General features: G+C 43.1%; 1 protein-coding gene across 4 annotated transcripts in view; it reads left to right on the top strand.

Annotated features, from left to right (window-relative positions):
- The window catches only part of MBNL3 (muscleblind like splicing regulator 3), a 153452-nt gene that overhangs the window by 45874 nt on the left and 84318 nt on the right, over positions 1-23260 (top strand). For all 4 annotated transcript variants that reach the window (XM_043974762.1, XM_043974761.1, XM_043974760.1 and 1 more), the window contains exon 3: positions 19750-20726. In XM_043974762.1, coding sequence (XP_043830697.1) covers positions 20553-20726 — 174 coding nt within the window. In that variant the 5' untranslated portion in view covers positions 19750-20552. The remainder of the gene's footprint in view (positions 1-19749; positions 20727-23260) is intronic.

Here is a 23260-nt window from a genome sequence, read left to right as displayed (position 1 = left end):
CTGCATTAGTGGAGGGAGTTTCATGGGTTCAGACCCATTGTGCTGAAAGGAACAGATGTGACTTTTGGTATACATGACCACCATAGTCTGCGTTTTCTGCTACATTGGTCTCTGCTAATGTGAAAACTCTTTGGTTGTCGGAAGCTCAAGTATTTTGGTGGATGGAGTGTTTGGCCCCATATATGCTTGCACGTACTTCCTGTGTGAGGTGCCTAGGGAGCGGAGACTTGCCCTGTGTGCGGAGGTCAGGTTCCTTTAATTAGATCTTCATTAAGTACAGGATGGATGAGTTGGCATTAAGCTCAGGCCATTTCTAGCCCTTTTATCTCAGGCTTTTTAGAGGGATTGCATTTTTGTTTTAAATAGAATAAATATATTTTCCTGCTCTCTTGTGCCTCCAGATCATACTTTATCATCAGTCAGTCCAATCTCATCTCTGAAATCTCCATGCCCTTGGATATTGATAAACTAATAGGATATTGACCTTCTTTCCTGATCACTCCCTTAATTTCTGTTCACAGGATTTTCAGTTGCTAAACCTAACACCTTAACTGTCCTAGAAAATTCCATTTGATTCTGCTGGGAATTTCCTTCCCTCTTCTCTCTCTCTCCCTCCCTCCCTCCCTTAAAATGGAAACTGCTGGCTTCTTTTTGCTTTTCAGTATTTTCTTTGGGGAATGGCTTCTTAAGTAGATAGCCCCTTACTCTCATCTTTTCCCTTTCTGCTTTCCACATTTTTTTGCTCCTATCAGTGCTTTGCTTCCAACATTTTCTTTGCTGATCCCTACTTTCTTCTTCAGGCTACTTGACTCTGATCTTATCCTCCAGTCTTCATGTAGAGAATTCCATCTTGTTCATTCCTTTGAGCCTCATACTTCAGGTTTGGGGCCAGTGAGGCAGACATTGGAGTGAGAAGTTGATCCTAGACATTGCAGGATCTAGATGCAGGATGGAGTCGGGGGGGGGGGGCTTGGAGATAGCCTAGTCCAACCCTCTCATTATATATATATGGAGAGAGAGAGAGAGAGAGAGAGAGAGAGAGAGAGAGAGAGAGAGAGAGAGAGAGAGAGAAGCCAAACAAAGGGAGAAGGCTTAGAATCTTTGCATTCCAGAATATCAGAACTGGTGGGGACTTTCAAGATCACCTGGGCCAACTCCTTCACTTTACAGCTAGAGAAGCTAAGAGCCATGAAAGGGAAGGAACATAAACATGTAGACTGATGGGTCTGGAAGGGACATTTGAGGTCATTTAGTCTTTAATCTCTCACTTTACAGATGAGAAAACTGAGACCCAGAGAGTGAAAGGGACATATTTAGTGAAGGAAGGGACCTTTGAAACTACTTTGATCAGCCCCTTTATTTTACAAATGGGGAAACTGAGGTCCAGAGAGGGGAAGGGGGCCAGATAATTAGAGAAGGAAGAGGCCTCCAAATCATCTAGTGCAATCTCCTCATCCTACAGGTGGGGAAACTGAGGCCCAGTGAGGGAAAGAAGCATATAAAGAAGGAAGAAATCTTGAGGCAATTTGGTCCAGTCCCCCCTATTTTACAGATGGATAATTGCAGTCCCAGCAAAAGAGGAAAGAACATACATTATCATAGACTTGGAACTGGATGAGATCTTTGATCTAGTCAAATCAAACCCCATCGTTTTACTGACACAATATCACACAACTTCATTTTGCATGCTAAACTCACTGTCCTCCAGCCCCTTTACCCTTAGTCTCTCCCTAGACTAAGCATGAGCAGAACTAGGAAGTTATCCTGCCTGTGACTTCCTGCCAAACTGATTAGCAGTTGGATAAGGCCAATCGATACCCGTGGCTCTCTGCCCATTGTTAACAGAGACAAACATCACTGATCAGTGCCACCAACATGTCTCTATGTAGAAATACCTCCCATGAATGAAAAGGCTTTACTGCAACCAAAGAAAGTACAGTTTCTGTATATTTCAGGAGAATTATTCATGATAATAGTCAGCAGGCATGTAGCTCTTAAGGTTCACCAGCTGCTTGACCCATAAGGATCTAGGGCTAAAAAGTTCCTTAGAGGACTTGTGGCCCTTCCCTCTCATTCCATAGATGAGGAATTGAGGCCAGAGGAGGTCAGCGACTTCTGCAAGGTCACACCCTTTATCTCATTTCACCCCACCACAGCCTGTGTTATTCTTGTCCCTGTTTTCCAGATGAGAAAACCAAGGATCAAGAAAAATCAAGTGACTTGCCCAGGACCACACAGCTAGTGTGTAGTAAGCAAATAAGGCAAGAACCCAGGTTCTTTTGACTCCAAGTCCATTACTGTAGTCCCTATACCCTGATAACTTTCAAATTCTAAAATATAGAAGGACATGGAAAGAAAGTTGGATTTAGAATCAGAGAGACATGAATTCAAATCCTATCTCTGGTGCAGTCCCTTAAACTCTCAGAGTCTCAGCTTCTTTTTCTGTAAGAATATGGAGTCTCTAAGGCCTCTCTTGGCTCAAAATCTGTGAATACCCTATGAATACTGAGGATGATAGATGTGAAGGCCCTGCCTTCCTTGTAAAACCCAGTAATCTGTATTTGATCATATGAAATTCCTAAATGTTGCTTCACAGTTTCAGATTCATTTGGTTAGGCTTTGGTTGTTGTTGTTGTTGTTGTTGTTGTTGTAGAGACCTGCTGTCATAGGGGAAGTACGAACTCTGCCCAGAAGTCTTTGTGCTTTCCATGGCAGCTGGGAGCCACATTTCTAGCCAACAGAGTCCCTTGAATTGATGATTTTTAAACCCAGCGCAAAGCATTTCCTGCCCTATTTGCCAGGCGTGCACCAGAGATGCTAACTCGAAAATTAGACTTAATTTGGGTCCCTTTGACTTCCATGGCTAGGAGGTTGTGTGCATTCATATTATAACTCCAGGAAGTTGGGAACGAAATTGAGGCTCTGGAGATTGTAATTGGTGTCTATGACCCAATTATTACCGTGATTTTAGTGGACTTCAAATAAAGGAAGAGTCAGCGCCACAAGCTGGTGGCCCGGTTTCTAACAATGGCTGCTAGGCTGGTGTTGAAAAAGCCCTGGGATGGGGGAGAATGCCAGGACAGCCAGAAGAGGGATGCTTGGCATGTGCCCCACTAGAAGAAGTTCATTGCAGCAAATTGCGTTTTGTTGGTGGTTTTGTGCTTCCCAAACTTAATTGTGCAGGCCTTCCTGGAGGAAAACTCCCAGTGTCCCCATTGCTTTGACAGTGGAATAAAGAATATCTTATTCTGAGCTAGATTTTACCCCCTTGGGCAAAGAGTGGGAGGGGGAATAGGCTGTTAGAAAGGCGTATTCACACTGAAGTGTGGGTGGCTGCAAGTCAGGAGAAGAGGGTGCATGTGGCAGGTCTAGGCAGGTAATGGGTTGGAGGTGGTGTGTGTGTGTGGGGGGGGGTATCAGTTAATACAGCTAGGACCAAGCAAGTTCTTTAGGTCTAGGCAGGGAAGGCAAATAAGATAGGCAAATAAAGGCCAAAGTCCAGGACGTCTGCAAAAGCAAGGGGGAATGAGCCAGTCAACTAGATAGGTGCCGGCAAATAGGGCGGTGACCTCCGAGTCCAGGGCTCACCCTCTTTCCTCTCTGTCCTGGTTTGATAGCTCCCTCTGTGTGTGTGTGTGTGTGTGTGTGTGTGTGTGTGTGTGTGTGTGTGTGTGTGTGTGTGTGCGTGCGCGCGAAGGGGAGGTCCCCCACCTTTGTGCTTGCAGCTGTTGGAGAGGCAGAGCAGAGAAGGGCTTGATCCTAGTCCCAGGTTCAGGAAACTAGCCTTAGAATGGGGGTAGTGAGGGAGGTGGAGTCTGGGAGATTTGAAAGATAAAATCTGCGATTTTCCATTGATGTGGAAAAAGGTCTTCCCATATCTGTGCAACAACAGTATACCTCTCACCCAGTAAAGTGACTTTATCAGTGCCCCTGGGGCCAGGGGCAACCTGGTTTGGAGTTTGGAGGATGAGGGAGGCAGAGGCCCAGAATGCCCATATTACTATGGGATATAGATAGATAGATAGATACATAGATACATAGACAAATTATATATAAATATATATACATATATAATATATACATAGATTACATACACATCCACATACATATACATATATTTAAAATATGGTATCATATTACTATAATAGTTCTATGGAAGTGGTTCCAGGAGCTGGCCTTTCCCAGGGGCTGGGACTTGGCCCCAGGAAGGTGTTGGATCCTAGATCTAGAACTGAAAGAGACCTCATAATTCACCTAGTCCAATCCTCTCCTATTACAGAGCATTAAACTAAGGCCCAGGGAAAGCAAGGGAAGGGACTTGCCCAAGGTCACACCTAGGATTCTAGAGAAGGGACCTGGGAACCACCAAGTTCAACCCTCCCATTTCATATAGCAGAAAACCGAGCCCCAGAAAGTTCAAATGTCTTATCCAGGTTCACAGAGGTGGCTGCAGAAATGCCTGAGTGCTTCTCCAGAGACAGGCATAAGGCCACCCACCTCAGGAAGGCTCTTTTTGTTTTGTTTTGTTTTTTGTTTTTTGTTGGGCAATGAGGGTTAAGTGACTTGCTCAGAGTCACACAGCTAGTAAGTGTCAAGTGTCTGAGGCCGGATTTGAACTCAGGTCCTCCTGAATCCAGGACTGGTGCTTTATCCACTGCCTCCTAGCTGCCCCCAGGAAGGCTCTTTTTATAAAGATCTTAGTGATCTTTTAAAAAAGTATTTCTATCACTTCCCAATGTCTCCTCTCCCTCTTTACCCCCAATCAATGGAAACTTCCCTTGAAATAAAGTCCAACAAAGGAAAACAAATCAATAGAAAGGTCACATCTGAGAATGTATGCCCCATTTTGCACCCATAGTCCTCCACCTCTGCTGAGAGAAAGGGAAGTGTGCTTCACCTTCAAAAAGACTTATCTCTAGCCCAAGAGTGAGCAGAAATGCCAATAAAGTTGAAGTCGTTTCTAGGAAAAACCAATTAAACCAGGATAATTGGGTCGAAATGTCAGGAACCTTCAGCCCCGCCCCCTTCCTGTAAGCTTTGGCTGCAAATGGCCGAAACACAAAATATGCTGATTCATCTTGATCTCTTGACATGGAGACCAGACACTCTCAAATATTTTCCAGGGCCTTAGATCAAAGCAAAAGCAATCAATAGATTAAAATCCTGGGCATCCCAGGCTTTCCTAACTCTGTTGGGAGCTCACTCAGACTACTTTGATATTTTATGTGTGTTCGATATGTCACTCCCATTCAAAGTCCTTTTGGTCCTGAAAGGTTTATTGAAATCGAAACCCCTCTTCAGAGTAGGTTACCTATGCTATTTATCATTTACTGAGGCAAACCAGAGTGATATTAATGATTATGATTATTATAACTCCAGCTCTTATTTCCATAGTGCTTTTTTAAGATCTGCAAAAGGTTTTACATCTATTCTCTCATTTCAGTATCATGGGAATACTGTGAGGCAGCTATTAGTAAAATTAATATTATTATGCCCAATTTACAGATGAGAAGGCTGAGAGCCTCAGACTGGCCCAGGCTCACCCAGCTAATAAGTGTGAGAGGTAGGATTTGAAACTGGCTTTCTGACTCCACTGCTATGCATGTTCTCTCTCCAAGTAAAAATCCAGAGGGTTAGTCCCTTTGTGACCAGGTAAATGCCAAGGGTGGAAGAAGTTCAGATAACTTCCCTTATTTTTAATGATCTTCTATTTGGAAATGATGAACAATATCCTTGTGCCAAGCCTTCTCTCCCTTTTGGGTTTTGTGCTCATGCAATTGAGGGTTGCCTAAATAAGCTTTAAGAGAGAAAGGGAGGGCAGCTAGGTGGCGCAGTGGATAGAGCACCGGCCCTGGATTCAGGAGGACCTGAGTTCAAATCCGGCCTCAGACACTTAATACATACTAGCTGTGTGACCCTGGGCAAGTCACTTAACCTCAATTGCCTCACCAAAAAAAAAACCCTAAAAAAAAAAAAGAGAGAAGGGGGACTTGTTACCATGTATGCCAGGAAAATGGCTTTGTGAGCACCTTCAAAATAAAGTCATAAAGTGACAAGACGTGGAGCTGGAAGGGATTTGGGGACTTGTGGAGGCCAATTTCCTTCATTTTTTCAGAGGAGGAAACCAAGGCTCAGAAAAGTTGAAATGACCTGTCCAAGGTCACCTGCCTAATAATATAACAGGGCTAAGACTTGGGCCTAGATCTTCTGGCTCCTTTAGTGACTTTTTCTAGACAATTCAGTACAACAACATGATTGGAAAAAACTACCCCATTTTTTTAACCTTTTCCCTGAATCCTCAAAATTCTCCTAACAGGAAAGGCAATCTCCAAATCTGTGCTAAGCTGCACCCACTTATCAAGGGAGGCCATAGAATCTGCATCCGTGCTGGTCTTTGAGAAGACAGATTCTCCCAGACTGGGTTGAAGGCCAGGAGGGTCTGAAAGTGGGTGGATGAACTGGGCCCTTTGGAAGGTCCCTTCCAGCCCTGTGATCCCAAGTCTTTAACATGGACTTTCCAAAAGAACCAACTTTTCCATTAGCCCTAGGCAGGCTCTATTGCACTATTTTCAGTGATACATACAGTGGGAATAGGAAAGAGGGCCTCTGGCAGCAATAACTTGAAGGACAAAAGATAAAGCTTTAGTATATATTCATTTTTCCAGCCCTCTGACAAAATATTAAAGGATATCCAGTTTACTGGTAGGTTTTGTCACTAATTCATTAACCATCCTGCTCCATGAAATCAGGCTGGATTAAAGACTAAATGTATAACTTCAGTTAGGGAACCTCTTTTCCCCCCTGTGGTCTTCCACTAGCTTTACAAGCCCTTGTAATAGGAAATCTGTAGGTGGGAACTCTCTCCTAGGATTGAGAGACTGAAGGGAGCTGTGAGTCCAATCTCCCAATTTTACAAAGGAAGAAACCGAGGCCCAGGGAAAGAAAGTAACTTGCCCCAAGGTCACACATAGGATCCTAGGTCTAGAGCTGGAAGATCTGTCATGTAACCTGTTGGGTCTGCCTCTTAGCTTCGTGTCCTCTAGAAATTTGATAAGTATTACGCCTTTAAGTCACTGAGAAAAATGTTAAATGGCACAGAGCAACGTGGAACTCCATTGGAGACCTTCCTGCCCACCAAGTTGCCATTGAAGCTTTGATGACTCTGGGCTGTGCTGTTCAACCTGTTTTGAATCTACCTACCTGTGCTATTATGTAGCCTTCATCTTTCCATGGATGAATAAGAATAGCATAAGGGTCTTAGTTTTTAAAACAGTCTACCAGAATCTAGAGCAACACTACATATAGCATCTCTTTGATGTGCCAATCTATTGACACTGTGAAAGAAGGGAAATGAAGGTAGTCTGTCAGGATCTGTTCCCGATGATGCCATGCTGGCTCTTTGTGATCACTGCTTCCTTTTCTAGATGTTCACTGGCCCTCCTTTTCCTAGCACATTCTCAGATGCCTTGGCAGCAGAGTCTAAGATCTGCCAAATCCTACTAAGCTGGAAAGGCTTTGAGTTATGATCCCAGTGATAAACTGTGATCACAACTCTACTGCTAGGTACAGAGAGGCTCATTAGGCCCCAGCACTAAGTACATAATAAATGCTTATAGACTGATTTCACTATCAGAGGGAAGAGAAACAGGACATGACAGAGCTATTCGAGTATTTTGACTTGTTTCTTGGTGATGTTATGTGGCCATGAATCATGGAATACCGCAATCTCCGAAGAATCAAAATTGTAGGTTACCCAAACGGCAGTGAAAAGACATGGTGTGTGTAAGGAGGGTATAGTGTATTCTTGATGACTTACACATGGTAAGACATCATCAGGAATGTGTATGAACGGAAAGGGAAGTAGACCAGTCAAGCAGCAAGAGCAAAGGATAACAAAGGCACATTCCAAGTTGTAGCCACCAAATCTTGAGAAAAATCCAGATTTTCTGATAGACTAACCTTCCACGTGTTGGCTAGATCCTCTGTGGAGCAGTTATAGAAGATCATGGAAAAGAATTGCACAGGATCAAAAGGACTGGATGGGTGGATATCTCCACTAGGGAGGGAAGTGCCCATGTAGCTCAAGTTATGGAAACAGTGAATTATTACAGTACTAAAAACCACAGGACCTTGAGCAGATCATTGAATCGTTTCATGCAGCAAAGCATGTCTTTGATTTCCCACCTTTTAAATGGGAATAATCCAATCAACCTTAGAGAATATTACCAAGAATATTATTCTTGAAAGTCGTTTGCCTCCATGAATGAAAAGTGCTACGCGCAGGCAAAATATTCTTGCCACCTCAGCAAATGTGTAGGTTGGTTTTCCATAGGGCCCTCAACAAATCATGGCTGGCAGCTGCAATTTGAGGTCCTTCCTGTGTGGCTTCAAGGCAGCCTGACCAAAATCCGAGCATGGAAACACAACCTTAACCCAAGCAAGTTGGAAGACTTGAAAGAGGCGAGTGCCTTTTAAAAATGTTGTCAGCTGGCCAACTAAAGCAGCATGGGTCAGGTGTGCCATGTGTTTCTACAGCCAAAATAAATGGCCACAAGAAATACCGAGGTAACACAGATGTCAGAAAGGCTTTAACTGGAAAGAAAGAAAACACTGTTTTCTTTGTTTGTATGTGGGGGGGAGGGGGGACGGTAGGGAGAGTTGATATATGAATTGAAAGGACGACCTGCCCAGATATTGTTTTTCTATGATATTCTAGAGCAGGCATCAGCAGTGTTTCTAATGGTATGTGCTGGGCTGAGGTGGGTACAAAAAACAGGGTGTAAGGAGAACAAGGCAGAGGTGACCTTCAGAATCACCATTTGGCTGAAATTCTCTTTGGGAAAAAAAATCCCCCAGAACCTCAATCTGTCTTTATCAAAGATCTTTGTAACGTTTCCTACATTTATGACTTAACCAAAGGTCTATAAATTCGGTCGATCAGAAATGACTCCTACTTTCTCACCCTGACTTGGCCCTTTGGCACCCTTTGTGTTCATCTTGCCTCATTTTCTATAAGTTGCTTGCGCCCTGACTGTGAGCTTCTTGTGGGCAGGGACTGGCTCTGACTTGCCTTTCCATCTCTCCCAGTGTCTAGTTCAGGGTTTTGCACACAGTTAAATAAGTGCTGGTGCTCAATGTTGATTCAATCAAATCCTCCAAGACAATGGAATGGACTCTTTTTTAAATAAGGGAAAAAGTATTCCCTGGAAGGGTTTCTTCTCATGTCTCAACGTGAAGTCCCTTTCTTTCCTCCCCAACCCCCATCCTCATCACAGCCCCTGTAAGGGAAGTACATTCCAGGGACTGAGCCACAGGCCAAGAAATGGCCAGGAGCCACTTGAGAGTCCCTTATCTTTACTCCCTTACCTTGGTAAGGGCTTGCTATTGTCCATTGTCAGGGCAATGTCTCCTGTGCCACCTGTGCCTTGGCCCAGTTTGAAAGCTGGATGAGATTGCAGAAGATTCCAGCGAGAGATGGCCCCAGACCTGTCATTCATTGCCTCCCTGATCCAGGGGCTTCCAGACCCCTGGAGGGTGCTTAATGGAAAATCCTTTTTTGCTTGTATTCTATAAGGGAGGGAGTGTTGGAGTCTCCACTAAATCTCTGCACCCTTTGACTTATAATGTTTTCAAAATTGTTCAGGAACACAACCTCTGGGATCAAGAGAAAACCTGTGGGATCTAGCAGCAAGTTCTTGCCAAGGCCCTGGTCCCCAAGGGAAGGCCTATTTTCTTTGTGTAGACATCCTTAAGGAGCGGGCTCAATGATGCTGCAAGAAGGGTGAAGAGGTTGAGATCCTGGGTGATTCCAGAGGTTACTTCCCTCTTCTCATACTGTTGTCTGCAAATGCAGAACACGGGCCAAGATTAGAAGTGTCACAGGCAGGGGCGGCTAGGTGGCACAGTGGATAAAGCACCGGCCCTGGGTTCAGGAGGACCTGAGTTCAAATCCGGCCTCAGACACTTGACACTTACTAGCTGTGTGACCCTGGACAAGTCACTTAACCCCAATTGCTTCACACACAAAAAAAGAATTTCAGGTTTAGAAGTGTCACAGGCATATGTAGTCATGGCTTATGCCTTGTATGTTGGGCTTCATTTTGGAAAAGGCCACATCTCTGGAAAACACCTTTCCTGCCCTCTGCCTTGAAGATAGTAGCCCATACAAAATTCAGGACATTCTCACAGGGCACCCACTGTGTGCAATGGCCCTGTGCTAGGTGCTAGGCTAAATCAGACAGTTTCTCCCCTCTGGAAGTTTGGCCAGTACCAGGCCAATGCTCCAAAATATACAAACCTCCTTCTTATTTAAGCTTCCCAAATATCTCAAATGATGCTGCAGACCTTTGGGGTTTGAACTGAGGTTAAGGTTGAATTTCTTTTAAACCCAAGCACGTTGTAGGAAAAACTCAGGAGGAATATCTCTCCTACATTTCCACACCAGGCATTCAACTGGCCATGTGAAATCACTTTGAGGCATGGGGGAATGCCTTTGAAAATGTTGTAAGTCAGCAGTATTTCCTGTGAATAGAGCTGGCTCAGTGAGGGAAGCACCAAGGTACTAAAAGGCAGTGTTCTTGTCCTCGGGAAGCTTACTCTTTAACTGAGGAGACAAAACTGAGGCCCCAAACAATTAGAGAGCAAGACCAGGTCATCTTAGTACATGACCAATCCTACACTAAGCACTGGGTAGGATACAGATGTATCGTAAGACATGGACTGGCATGCCCTCAAGGGGCTTACAGTCTGGCTTATCGACAATCCTTATGTACAGACAAAACCATGGTTATAATGTCTCAATTAAGTTCAGTTTAATTAAACTAAATAAGCATTTGCACGGGCAGCTAGGTGGCGCAGTGGATAGAGCACTGGCCCTGGAGTCAGGAGGACCTGAGTTCAAATCCGGCCTCAAACACTTTACACACTTACTAGCTGTGTGACCCTGGGCAAGTCACTTAACCCCAATTGCCTCACTAAAAAAAAAAAAAAAGCATTTGCCATGCATCTATTATATATACATAGCCCTATAATGAGGCCTAGGAAAGATACAAATTAGTATACATAATTCCTACCCTCAGGGAATTTGCTATCTAGTTGGAGAGAGAGGTGTATGTATATGTATTCACACATATATCTTGTATACACACATGCATAGAGCCACATACAGACATGCATATGAATTTGGTCCAGACCTATAATGTTGTCAGGGAACTCTCAGTTTAGAAGCTCCTTCTAGCACAGAAGCTTCACAAATACTATGCACACATAGCCTTAGAGAGCTGCCCAGGACTTAGAATTTAAGTTATTTGCCTGCGGTCACATGACCTGTATGTATCAGAGGCAAAAAAGGAAGCCAGCTCTTCCTGGCTCAGAGACCCAGCTCGTTATCCATTATAAACCATTGCCCCTCACATATTAGTGTTATCTACATTCATATCTGTGTGTCTGCATATGTATGTTTATATATGTGTATGTATATGTGCACATGCATACACACACACACATCCCCCAGCTAGTCAAGAATTATATAATAGACCTAGGACTTGAACTTTGAGCCCAATGTCTTTTCTCCTATGTCATACTTTGCCTTGCCCCATATATGTAACTATTATATCATTCTAAGGCCTTCATAAGGAAATGCATGTGGCATGATATAAAGTGTATAGAAAAATGCTGAAGGAACAAAAGAGGAAAAAGGGGGTAAATTTTGGCAAGGTAGTCCAAAAGCACATCCATAGGGAGGTAGAGCTCAGTCTAGACTTCCATCTTGAACTTTTGTGGCAAGCTGGACTTTGATTTTAAAATTTTATTCCTACCCCAAGTAGAAGTTCGTGTTTAATGGATACATGATTTTCTAGTTTTTCACCTTAAAATAACTGTCTGCTGGGGTTCGCCTCTCTTGGTATGTGTCCAGTAAGTTCTCTGGCTGTGGTTCTCCAGGCCCGCTATGAACGGCACACGTAGTATGCTCTAAGTGAGCAGACCCCAATGGGATTGCTCCTTTGATACACACTAAGTGGGTTTCATGGCAGGGAAATGACAGGTTTGTGAAGAGCAGAAAACTCAAGAGTTAAGAGAAAAGCACTCCCTGAAATTAAGTAAACTCCCCCTACGGGAAAAGAGTCTGGGTACAATATGTTCATCTATCAAGTATTCCACAAGGCTGTCATGCTCAGGAAGTTTTTGCTTTTATTAAATGAAGGGAAGACTTCGCCCTAAAAATATTTTCCAAGAGATTTCTTACTTTAGGAGTTCAGTCTTTAAATATTTCCTTTCTTCCACCCTTTGCTAAAAATTCAAGTGATGCCCATTTGGGTACCAAAAAATCTGCCAGGTTCAGGATCTTCTTGAGAGGATGGGTGACTGCTAAAACATTAGTATTCTCCAGCTGTCCCTGGCCTTATGACTATGATTCATAGTCACCCAAACCCTTTGGTACTCTCTGCTTCCAAGACCTCAGGTAACTCCCAGAATGGCCTAGTACACAAAGGTCACACAGAATACAGGGAAAACAAACACACAGAGAAAGCCAACCAAGAGCCACCTCAGTAGTAGAATGGGCCAGCCCAACAAACATCAACCCAGAGACTTGGGCTCTCCCTGCTTTTATTTGCTTCCTAGAAGAAAGGGTGGTAGCTGTTACTTTCTTGCTCCCTCAGCTCAAATGCCCTGAGAAGAAAGGGAACTGAGTGATCATATAATCCTGTCCCCAAACCTTCCACATTAGGAAATCGAGGCCCCCAATTGAAGTGATTTGCTCAATATTACATAGCTAATCAGTGGTATGACCTCAAACCTGTCCATCCCTTTTTTCTTCTCAGTCCAGTAATTTTCCTACTACACCAAGGAACCAGGATTTTTTTTTCTATTTAGCACACTGAATTTGGGGGAGGTTGGGGTGGGAAGAGGATTAGGCCTACCATAGGCAAGAAGCACCAGAACTCTGCAGCTTCCAATTAAATTGTTCTGTTCTGTCTGCTGTAGTCTGAAGATTATCTGCCTTGGTAGAGGAAGGAGAAGCAAAATTAGAATTTATGGTGTTCTCTGCATCATCTATTGTTTTCACCTCCTAAACCCCAATCAGTGTTCCAATCCCTTCTTTGATTCAACTCATTCTTCCTACAATACTGAAAAATGCTATCTAGAAAAATAGCATTCAGTGACAGCCTTAGGTCATTCTGAGATTGATCTCTGCTGACATTCTGCCAACCATACTAGTCTCTTTTTTCTATCCTCAGTTATCTGTAATTGATTGGCTGTCCTTTGCATGTCTTTGAAAATGTCTAAGTTGAATCATGAGTCCCCTTTGCATGCAAATCCATTTTATATAGTGTCCCCTCTCACCCCTTCCCCCAACACACACACACACATGCACACACATGCATACATGCATGTGCACACTCTCTCATGTTTTCCTCCTCAGAATCATTTGTGTTTGTCATTAAGTAGTTCTTTCTTGGGCCCATCCCTCTTTGCTTTGATTTTCCCTGTAGAACTTTTTAAGCTATCAATCAATACACATTTTTAAAGCACCAACTATGTGCCAGGCACACAGCATATAAAAACAGACAAAAGACAGTCCCTGCCCTCAAGGGGCTTACAATCTAATGGGGGAGACAACATGCCAACAAATAAATACGAAGCAAGTTATATACGGGTTATATAGGAAGTCATTAACGGAGGAAAGGCACTAGAATTAAGAGGGGTTGGGGAAGGTTTCTAGTAGAAGGGATTTTAGATGGAAAAGAAGCCAGGTCAGTAAGGCAGAGTGGAGGAGGGAAGTCATTCTGGATACCGGGACAGTCACAGAAAATGCTATCAGAGTTCTCAAAGTCCTAGCTATCCTTTCTCTGAACTCTTTGAAGCCTGCTCTCCTAACATCTAGAGTCCATGCCAGACTGGCTTGCGTTTTCTCCCTTCTTATGTAATCAAGAACTCTAAAATGGTTTGGTCATCACTTGCTCCGGAGGTTCTCATCCTTTCTATTTCTATAGGCAGTTCCTCTGTATTAATCTTCCTGGATTATATTAGCATTTTTGTCAGCCATGCCATAACTCTGGCTCTTATTGAGCCTCTGGGACACTCAAAACACTACTGTTGTGATTTTTCACATAAGCTGTTGTCTAGCCATACCCAGATGATAGCTAGGTGGCTCTGCCATGGATAGAGTGCCAGGCCTTGAGTCAGGAAGGCTCCTCTTCCTGAGTTCAAATCCAGCCTCAGATACATAATAGCTGTGTGACACTGGGCAAGTCACTTAACCTTGTTTGTCTCAGTTTCCTCGCCTGTAAAATGAGATGGAGAAGGAAATGGCAAACTACTCCAGGATCTTTGCCAAGAAAACTCCAAATGGGCTCATGAAGAGTCAGACATAATTGAAATGACTGACCAACAGAAACAAGCCATACCTTCTACCATCTTATACTTGTACAATTGAATTTTGGACCTAAGTATAGGATCTTACATCTCTTCCTTTTCAAATTCCACCTTGTTGATCACCAAACACCTGATTGAGATTAGCCTTCATGATGTTCAGTGGTAGGGATAATGAGCAGGATGTATGAGAAAGAAGAGAAGAGGAGAAAGAGTAGGAAGAATTCACCAATATGAATGAGATGCCTATTCTCACATGACCAGTGTTCCTCGACTATTCCCCAAACTCTTCCTCCCCATCTTTGTTATTTCGAGTCTTCTATTTTAGGGGTTCTCTGGAACCCCCAGGGAATATTGAGGGCCTGACCACAGCTGCCTCTAGTGCTCTAATTTACATAGAAGATACTGTGTTATGAAATATAGGCTACACACATTCATCATATGCAGAAACTCCAATCTAGAGCTTACAAAATGCAAAGGAATTTGATCAACCAATCTACTCCTATGTCTTGTCCTTAACTATTAACCCAAGGCCACCAGTTCTATCTCTAACCCTCAACAACTGTCTTAAATACTCGCTTGGGATTCTAAGTGGGAGCCAGGTAAGGGGGAATATTTGGTGGGAGAAGTATCAATTTGTGCCCATAACTAGAAATACAACTCACCATTCACGTCAAAGCCAATCCGATCTAAGAAGCAGTAATTAAGTGTTTGCTCTGTGCAAAGCCCCATGGTACTTCAACCATCACCTACTACATGATCTCTTTCCTGATCCCCCTGGCTGCTAGGCTCCCCCTGCCAAGTTTCTTGGTATTTAATTTGCTATTTACTTACATGCAGACACGTTTTCTCCTTGAGAGATTATGAGCTTCTCTAGGCAAGGACTATTTTTTTTCTTTGTCTTAGTATCCTCAGCGCCTAGCAACAGTACTTGGCACATAGTAGGTGCTTAACAAATGCATTTTTATTTTAGTCGATTTTAAATTTTCCTAGGTCCTAAAGATAAAGATGGAATATCCGTAGGCCTCAATCAAATTCAGTAAGCGATTATTAAGCACCTACTTATTATTAAATATCCAGCATTGCTGATATCATGATTTAAAAAGATGTTTGTTCATGGTACCTGATTCTACTGAAGGGGAGATACCACTTACAGGAAAAATTCAATATGGACTAATGCAAAGCCATTTCAAGGGGAGAAACAGCTAACTGTTACAAAAATCAGGAAAGGTCTTTGTTAGAGGTGGCTTGCTTTAGAGGAAATGAGGGGTGCTATTAAGGCGAGGTGAAATTGTCGTGAGGACTTAATGTTTGTGAAAGTGTTTAGGAAATTATGAATAACTATAGAGACTTAAAGTGGCCTACTGCTGTTAAACCTTTCAATTTGAAAAAAAAAGACCATCCTAATGTCCATCGCTCATCTCTGGAAGTTTATGGAGACAGCCTACTGACCGTCTTGTTCAAGTGACCTGCAGTTGCTTAGTAAACTGTCAGGCCATTTTCTGCCTTATTTTAAATAATGGTTTTCTTTTATGGAAGACAGTCACTTGTCCACTTGCCCAGGGAAAATAACAAACTAGCACTAATCTCCCCTGGAGAGAGCAAGCTCTGAAAAGAATGTGTGTATGTGTATGTGTAAAGAGTCTTGAGTTGTCTTTTTTATGGGGAAAAAATTGAGATTTAAACATAGCCATTTGGATGTCTTTTCTCTCATTGCCTTCCCCTATGCCTTCTTTCCATTTGACAAAGGCATGTTGAGAAGACACTGCTGGGGTAGAATCATCAATGCTCAGGCTGTTGGAACTGGGAGCAACTTTAGAGACCAGTGAAACCAACCAAGCCCTTCATTTATAGATGAGGAAACTGAAGTCCAGGGGGTAAAGGGACTTGTCTAAGGTCACCAAATGGACTTGGACCCAGGTCTGGTATTCCTAATACACTCTCCATGGAAAATCAAGTCCCTGGGCCATATTAAAGACCCATTACAATAACACATAATGTCCCAGAGCCCTTTAATGCTGACCCCAAACAAAATTCTTCATTTGAAGACAAGACAAGCATTGAGTGTCAGCAAGGTACAGTGAATAGAGAGCCAAATCTGGAGTCAACCTGGGTTCAAGTCTGGCCTCTGACACATACTGGCTGTGTGACCCTGAACAAGTCACTTTAAGTCTCAGTGTTCCAGTTACTCCCCAAGACTGTGGCAGTAAAGGGCAGTATAGCTGCTGGCATTGGTAGAAGGAACTTGTTCACTGGGAGTTCCCTTCATCAAGGAAAGTTCAGTTCTAGATGAAAGGAGGAAAAAAGAAAGAAAGAAAGCAATAGAAAAAGAGAAAGATCTAGAGAAAGGAGAGAGAAAGAGACAGAGAATGAAAGCAAGAGAAAAAGATAGAGGTAGAGAAAGAGGTAGAGCTAGACAAAAAGAGAGAAAGAGATAGAGAGGGAAAGAAAGAAAGAGATTGAAAGAGAGAGATAGAAAAAGAAAGCAAGAGAGAAAGATAGAGATAGAGGATATAGAGCTAGATACAAACGAGAGAAAGAGATAGAGAAGGAAAGAAACAGATTGAAAAAGAGAGAGTGATAAAGAAAGAAAGCAAGAGTAAAAGATTGAGATAGAGAAAGAGGTAGACCTAGACCAAAAAGAGAGAAAGAGATCGAGAAGGAAAGAAAGAAAGAGACTGTGAAAGAGAAAGAGATAGAGAAAGAAAGCAAGAGAGAAAGAGATAGAGAAGGAAAGATAGAGATTGAGAAAGAGAGATAGAGAAAGAAAGCAAGAGAGAAAAAGAGAGAGAAAGAAAGAAAACAAAACAATTCTTACCGTGCCACCAAATTGGGCCATTGTCACCATGGGGAAATTTGTTGGGAGAAATTACTGAGAAGTGTTTTACGTCGACCCCACCCACCCCTGACCTGTGCCAACTTGCTAGAGCTGCTGCAGCCAGCTTCCTCCAAGCTGTCTCCCAAATCTCTCCCAAATCTCTCCAAGCTCTAGAGTCACATGCTCCGCAGGTTTCATTTGAGCTCTAGGTCTGGGTTCCAAAGTGTCATATTCCCTTAACCAGGGAACAGAGATGAACTGCAGCTTGGAGAAGTACCTTTCTTTTCCCACGCAAGCTTACATGAGACTCACTGCTGGGGGTCTGAGGGGAGTGCGTCCTTTTTTTGAATTTTCCATCTTTTGAAACATGCGTCTTTCTGATTTATCCTGCATTCTCAAGCTACCCAATCAGCATCCGCCTGGGACTGTTCTGCTTCCCAGACTAGCCCTATGGACACTTCGATGAGAAGGTTGGCCCATACAGTTCTTATTGCATAGAGGTTTACTCTGACTTTACCTTTTGCATAAATTTCCAACCTTCAATGGAAAACAAAGTATAACCATTGTCCTCTCTTTCTGATTGGAAACATTTCCTTTCACAAGTTAGCTAAAGTGTGTTGGAGGATTTGGGGGAGAATTTTTGTATTTACTGTTCTTCTTTTTGGTTTGTGGTATTTAAAATGAATCTAAGAAAAGAGCTCAAAAACCTTGGGGAAGTCAAGCCCATCAGACTTCATTTTTGGACTATAGAGTAACACCTGACTTGTCTGAAACTCTACTTTTTGGCAACCTCAACCTTTTGGAACACAGCCTACTTAGACACTCACTCAGAGCTTTATTGACTCTTATTTAACATAAAATTCTAATGAGCTCATTCATCTGGTATCTCAGCTCTTATTAGATGAAAAACAGCAAATTAGAAATGGGTATGGGAGGTCCAGGGTCGTAGAGAAAGTAAAAAAAATTGATAGTTCACCATCAAGGCAGGGAGACAGAAATACTAAAAAGCAGACAGAACAATTTCACCACACAGTACGATGGATATCCATAATGGGGACCCTAAATCGTCAAGAAAAGGTTAAAATATGTTCAGAATCCTTTGTTTCAGAAGGCAAGGTCATATGCACATATGATAATAAAACTCTAGAAAAAAATAACAAAATAATAATTAAATTTTAGAAAAATCAAGTACCTAAATGGTAATAATAGAAAAGTTTGGACACTTAAAGGAACTGGTATGTGAAGCCCACCAATTGTGCAAGATACCTCAGGAAGCAATGATGTGACATAAATGAGGACTGTCATCCCCAACGATGAAATGCACACATATAAAATGGACTCTCTTTAAAGGTTATGGAAAGTATGTCTTACTGAAAGAAAAGTTAGAATGTTTTGAGTAATAGCTATGCTTGCTTGAATAATGAAGTTAACAATTTGTTAAATTTCTTTTTCCATTGGTTTTTGCTTTAGCAAAATGGAGTGTGTTTGAGGGGGTGGGGGAAGGCGTGAAGAGTTGTGTGGCTCCTATGCTCACAACGACACATAAGTCTCTCATTTTAATTCACCTCGGGATTGCTTGAAATGCTTGCTGGCTAACACTGGGGTACACAGCCTCCACTCCTTAAGGATGCACAATAGTTAATGTGTGACTACCTGAACTGAACAAGACACGCATGTAATAAAATGAAACTCTTTTGACTTCTCAGCTTTTTCCCTTTTGGAGCAGGGGAGAGATTATATGGACAGGGGAAGAAGCCAGTGCCTTTGGGAAAGGGTTTCATCTTTGTCTGCAACACAAATTCCAGAAAGGCCTCCTCCACACTCAGTTGGCGGGGATTTTCCCTATATCTCAATTGAACTGCCTTCTGACAGTAGCATTCAGCCCCATGGCAAAACCTACACACACACACACACACACACACACACACACACACACACACACACACACACACAGAGACTATCGTAGTTTTCTTAGTAACTCCCATTTTCTAGAGTTGGAAAGCAGGCTGGGGCAGCCCAGTCAGACTCAGACTCAGACTCAGACTCCAGGCCCAGCCTGGCAAGAGGGCAGCCTGTAAGTACCCCTTCAATCACCCAGGCCACATCTAGCCAAGGCTCTCATGTGGGACCCGGGCAAGCTACTGTTTTGTTTTGTTTTGTTATTTCTCTCTCTCTCTCTCTCTCTCTCTCTCTCTCTCTCTCTCTCTCTCTCTCTCTCTCTCTCTCTTTCTGTGCAGTGGGCACAAAAATGACTGTCTGCCAGAGGAGATCAATATGAAACCATCTCTTTTATTGGGCTGCTGCCCAGACTTCCATTGCAACAGTCAACCTAATTGGTTGTTTCCTGTTACCATGCGCAGCTTCATGTGGGGAAATGCCCTTTTAGCTCCCATGGCCCAGTGTGCCATGCTACACTGTCAGTATCCAAAGGTTTCCTGTTTGAAATTGCCACAGTAGCTTCTCTCAGAAAAGCGAGACTTGGGAAAGAGGAAATTATATTGTTTCAGCTGATTCCTTTTCTTTTCTTTCCTTTTTCTTTTTTTTTTTTCCATCTGCAGGTGACTGAAAAGTGCCTTTTCTGAAATCTCTACTACTTGGATTTCTCTCTAGGGCTGCCTCTCCCAAACCTCCACCCCCCCACCCACTCCTTTCTTTTAAAAAAAAAAATTGGCATTGCTTTTAGTGCATATCCTGACAGCAACTCATCCATCCTTTTCCCCCTCCTAGTACACATCATTTGCTCGGCCATTTTCCCTCCCTCGTCCCCCCCCCTTTTTAAATTTAAACAGTTGCAACATCCTTGCGCTTGTTTGAACGCTTCCCAACCGTGATTTTTTTTTCAAAGCCAGAAATAAGGAAGACAAAAAAAAAGTTTTCTCCCCAAGGGCCCAGGCCCCTCCACAAACCGAGGCGCTGCCAACAACATATGCTTTTTGCAGAGAATAATTGAAACCATTTACACTGGAGAGAGCATAGAATCCCTTGGAAAGCCTGCTAGCTCTTTCCAAGTAACTTGGGGCAGAGGCGCAGTCCCCCCTCCCCCTAGTCGCTATTGGACCTCCTCCCAATGCACTTTTAGGAGCTGGCCTTGAATCTGATTTTCAGTTCTCCTGTTAAGATTTCCATTGTGTAATTGGCTTTAGATTGAATTCTCATTCGGGTAGACCCGATTGGACTTCAACAAAAACCCAAGTGCTGACAAATCTAAAATTTTACCAAAGCAACGAGATTGGTTTCTTCACGGTTCACTTGAATTCACTTTTTTAACCCTTTTTAAAATTAGCGGGGACATTGTCCTTAAATAAAAACAACTACAAGCCCCAAGAAAGAGTACAGTTGCTAGCTCCCCCTTGTTTTTACAATGGCTGTCAACGTCTCTTTGGTTCGGGATACAAAATGGCTGACTCTAGAAGTATGTCGAGAGTTTCAGAGAGGTACTTGTTCTCGATCTGATGCAGAATGCAAGTTTGCCCATCCATCGCGGAGCTGCCACGTGGAAAACGGTCGTGTGATTGCCTGCTTTGATTCTCTCAAGGTGAGGCCCGCCTGGACACGGGGATGAGGGGAATGTCGATGCGTTGCCTTGTCTTGTTGAAATGTTGGATGGGTAGAAATAGAAACTATGAATTCCTGTTCTTCACACATATGCACACAGAGTAATGGGAATTCAGTTACATGTGCAACGTGCCTAATATGCCCCTCAAAGCAGCACATTGTAATAGTATCAGCATTAGCAAGACCTGGTGGGTTCAGATCCTGCCTCTGGAACAAACTCACTACTGGCAGATGTGTAATTCTTAGCAAGCCATTTGACCCAAGAGTATAAGTAGCAAGATAGCTGCATTGGTAAAGGGAGTGTTCTCTCTGGGAGTCCCCTCTACTAATGAAATGACAAATCTAGTTGAAAAACGTTGGGCACTAGGGGATACAAAGGCAAGACCAAAAGAAGCCTCAAGGAGATTGCATGCTAGTGAGACATGGGGCGGGCTGATGGGATGGAGAGGGAGGAGAGCAGTACTTATACTGAAAAATAAATACAAAATATATGGAATTTAAATACCAAGTGATTTTAGTGGTGGGAAACACTAACGACAGGGAGAATAGGGAAAGGTCTCCAGTAAGAGGTGACAGAAACTGAACTATAAAGGGAGCTAGAGGTTCAAAGAGCAGAGGGGAGAAGAGGGGATGTTCCAGGCAAATAGGAAAATCTGTGCAAAGGCCCAGAGATTGAACATGGAATTCCACTGTGAGGGATCACAAGAAAGCCAATGTGGCTGGAATGCAGAGTATTTGGGGGTGAAGGGAGATGGGAAGAACTTGTGTGAGTGCTATCTTTTTTCAGACAGGATGTGACTATGTATGTATAACGTTATAGTGGCCCCCTTGACTTGGTAGAACCCCACCCTGCCAGATGTTTTGGACCTCGGAAGAATCAGGAGGTTTCTTGCAATAGAATTGGCTTTGCCCCCTCCCACCCAGGAGGATCGCGGCTGCCCTCGGCTCCTTTTAATAACAAATATTAATTTCCTTAGAATCATAAGATAACAGTTTTAGAGTTGGGAGGGACCCTGGAGGGCATCTAGCCCAAGCCAGAAATTTTACAGATAGGGAAACCTGGGCCCAGAGACTTTGACTTGCTGAGATTGCAGAGCTCTTCAGTTCCTATGTAAATGTAGCCATTGTCCAACACCCGAAAGAGATGCTAACCTAAGTATAATAGATTAGCTGTGGCTTGGGAGTGGTTCCATTTTCAACCAGTAATTCATGTGACATTAAAAGATTATAGGGTGAGAACCTCCTCATTTCAAGGATTTTAAAAAAATTGTTGCCATTTGAAAAACTCCAAGCCCAAGTGTGTTTTTGAACCATTAAGTGAAATAAATGCATTGTTAATGACCATAAAGAAAAGGTCCGCTTGACATTCTTCCGGACTGGCCTGGCTTGCTTAGCAGATGTCCTCATTCCATGTGCATTCCCACCAAACATGTTGACCCATTTCCTATTTTGGAGTAAAGTACACCTCATATGGAAAGTCACGTTGCAGAGGGCAGGAAGCCTGAACTTCCATAAATGTTGGACGAGGTAGAGGGAGATCTAATGCACAGTTTCTGGACAGAAGCTTAGAGTGAAAAAACATTGCACTGCTGTTTTCGCATCCTGTTCTGAATGATCCTGAAACCAAGGAGAGAGAGGATGATTATCAAAACATAGAAGCCAAAAATGTGGGTAATGAATCCCTGGTCTCTGGGGCTGGAGGATGGGTTTTCCTCCCCCTTTCTCTCTCTCTCTCTCTCTCTCTCTCTCTCTCTCTCTCTCTCTCTCTCTCTCTCTCTCTCTCTCTCTCTCTCTTTCTCTGTCTCCCTCCCTCCTGTCTTTTCTCTCTCTTCTTCTTTCTCTTCCTCTCTTCTTCTCTCCCTCCCTCCTCTCTCTCCTCTCTTTTGTCTCTTCTTTCTCTTCCTTTCTCCCCTCTCTTCTTTCTCTTCCTCTCTCCTCTCTTTCTCTTCTTCTCTTCTTTCTCTTCCTCTCCCTCCTCTTCTCTCTCTCCCCCTCTCCTGTCTCTCCTCTCTTCTTTCTCTTCCTCTCTTTTTCGCTTCTCTCTCTTCTGTCTCTGCCCTTTTAAATTCTGACTAATGAAGTAGAAAAAGAAAACCTTACAAATTGCATCTATTCTTCAGAGGAGATCAGACTTATGTGCAGTGAAGTCCTATGAATAGAAGTTCTGTTAAGGCAGGGACTGTTTCATTTCTGTCTTTGTATCTCAGTGCCTAACCCAATGCTTGGCCCTTAGTAGGCACTTAATAAATGCATGCCAATTGGTTGACTAAGAAGAACTAAGCTTCTTCCATATTTTTGCTGGCATTATTAGCAGTGTGGCTTAGTGGTTAGAGAACCAGCTTTAGAGTCAAGAAACCCTGGGGTCAGATCCTCCCCCTGCCACACACCAGCTGGGTGACCATGGACAAGACACTTCCCCTCCTCAGAGCCCCAGAAGAGCCACTAGTCTGCATCAGAGGAAGGGGTTTCCCATACAAAAAAAAATCCTAGAGTCATATCTCTACTTTTCCCCCA

This window comes from Dromiciops gliroides, chromosome X (assembly GCF_019393635.1).
Source record: "Dromiciops gliroides isolate mDroGli1 chromosome X, mDroGli1.pri, whole genome shotgun sequence".
In the NCBI taxonomy this organism is placed as follows: domain Eukaryota; kingdom Metazoa; phylum Chordata; class Mammalia; order Microbiotheria; family Microbiotheriidae; genus Dromiciops; species Dromiciops gliroides.
The sequence above is the reverse complement of the archived record's forward strand: the minus strand, read 5'-3'. Positions and strand labels throughout refer to the sequence as shown.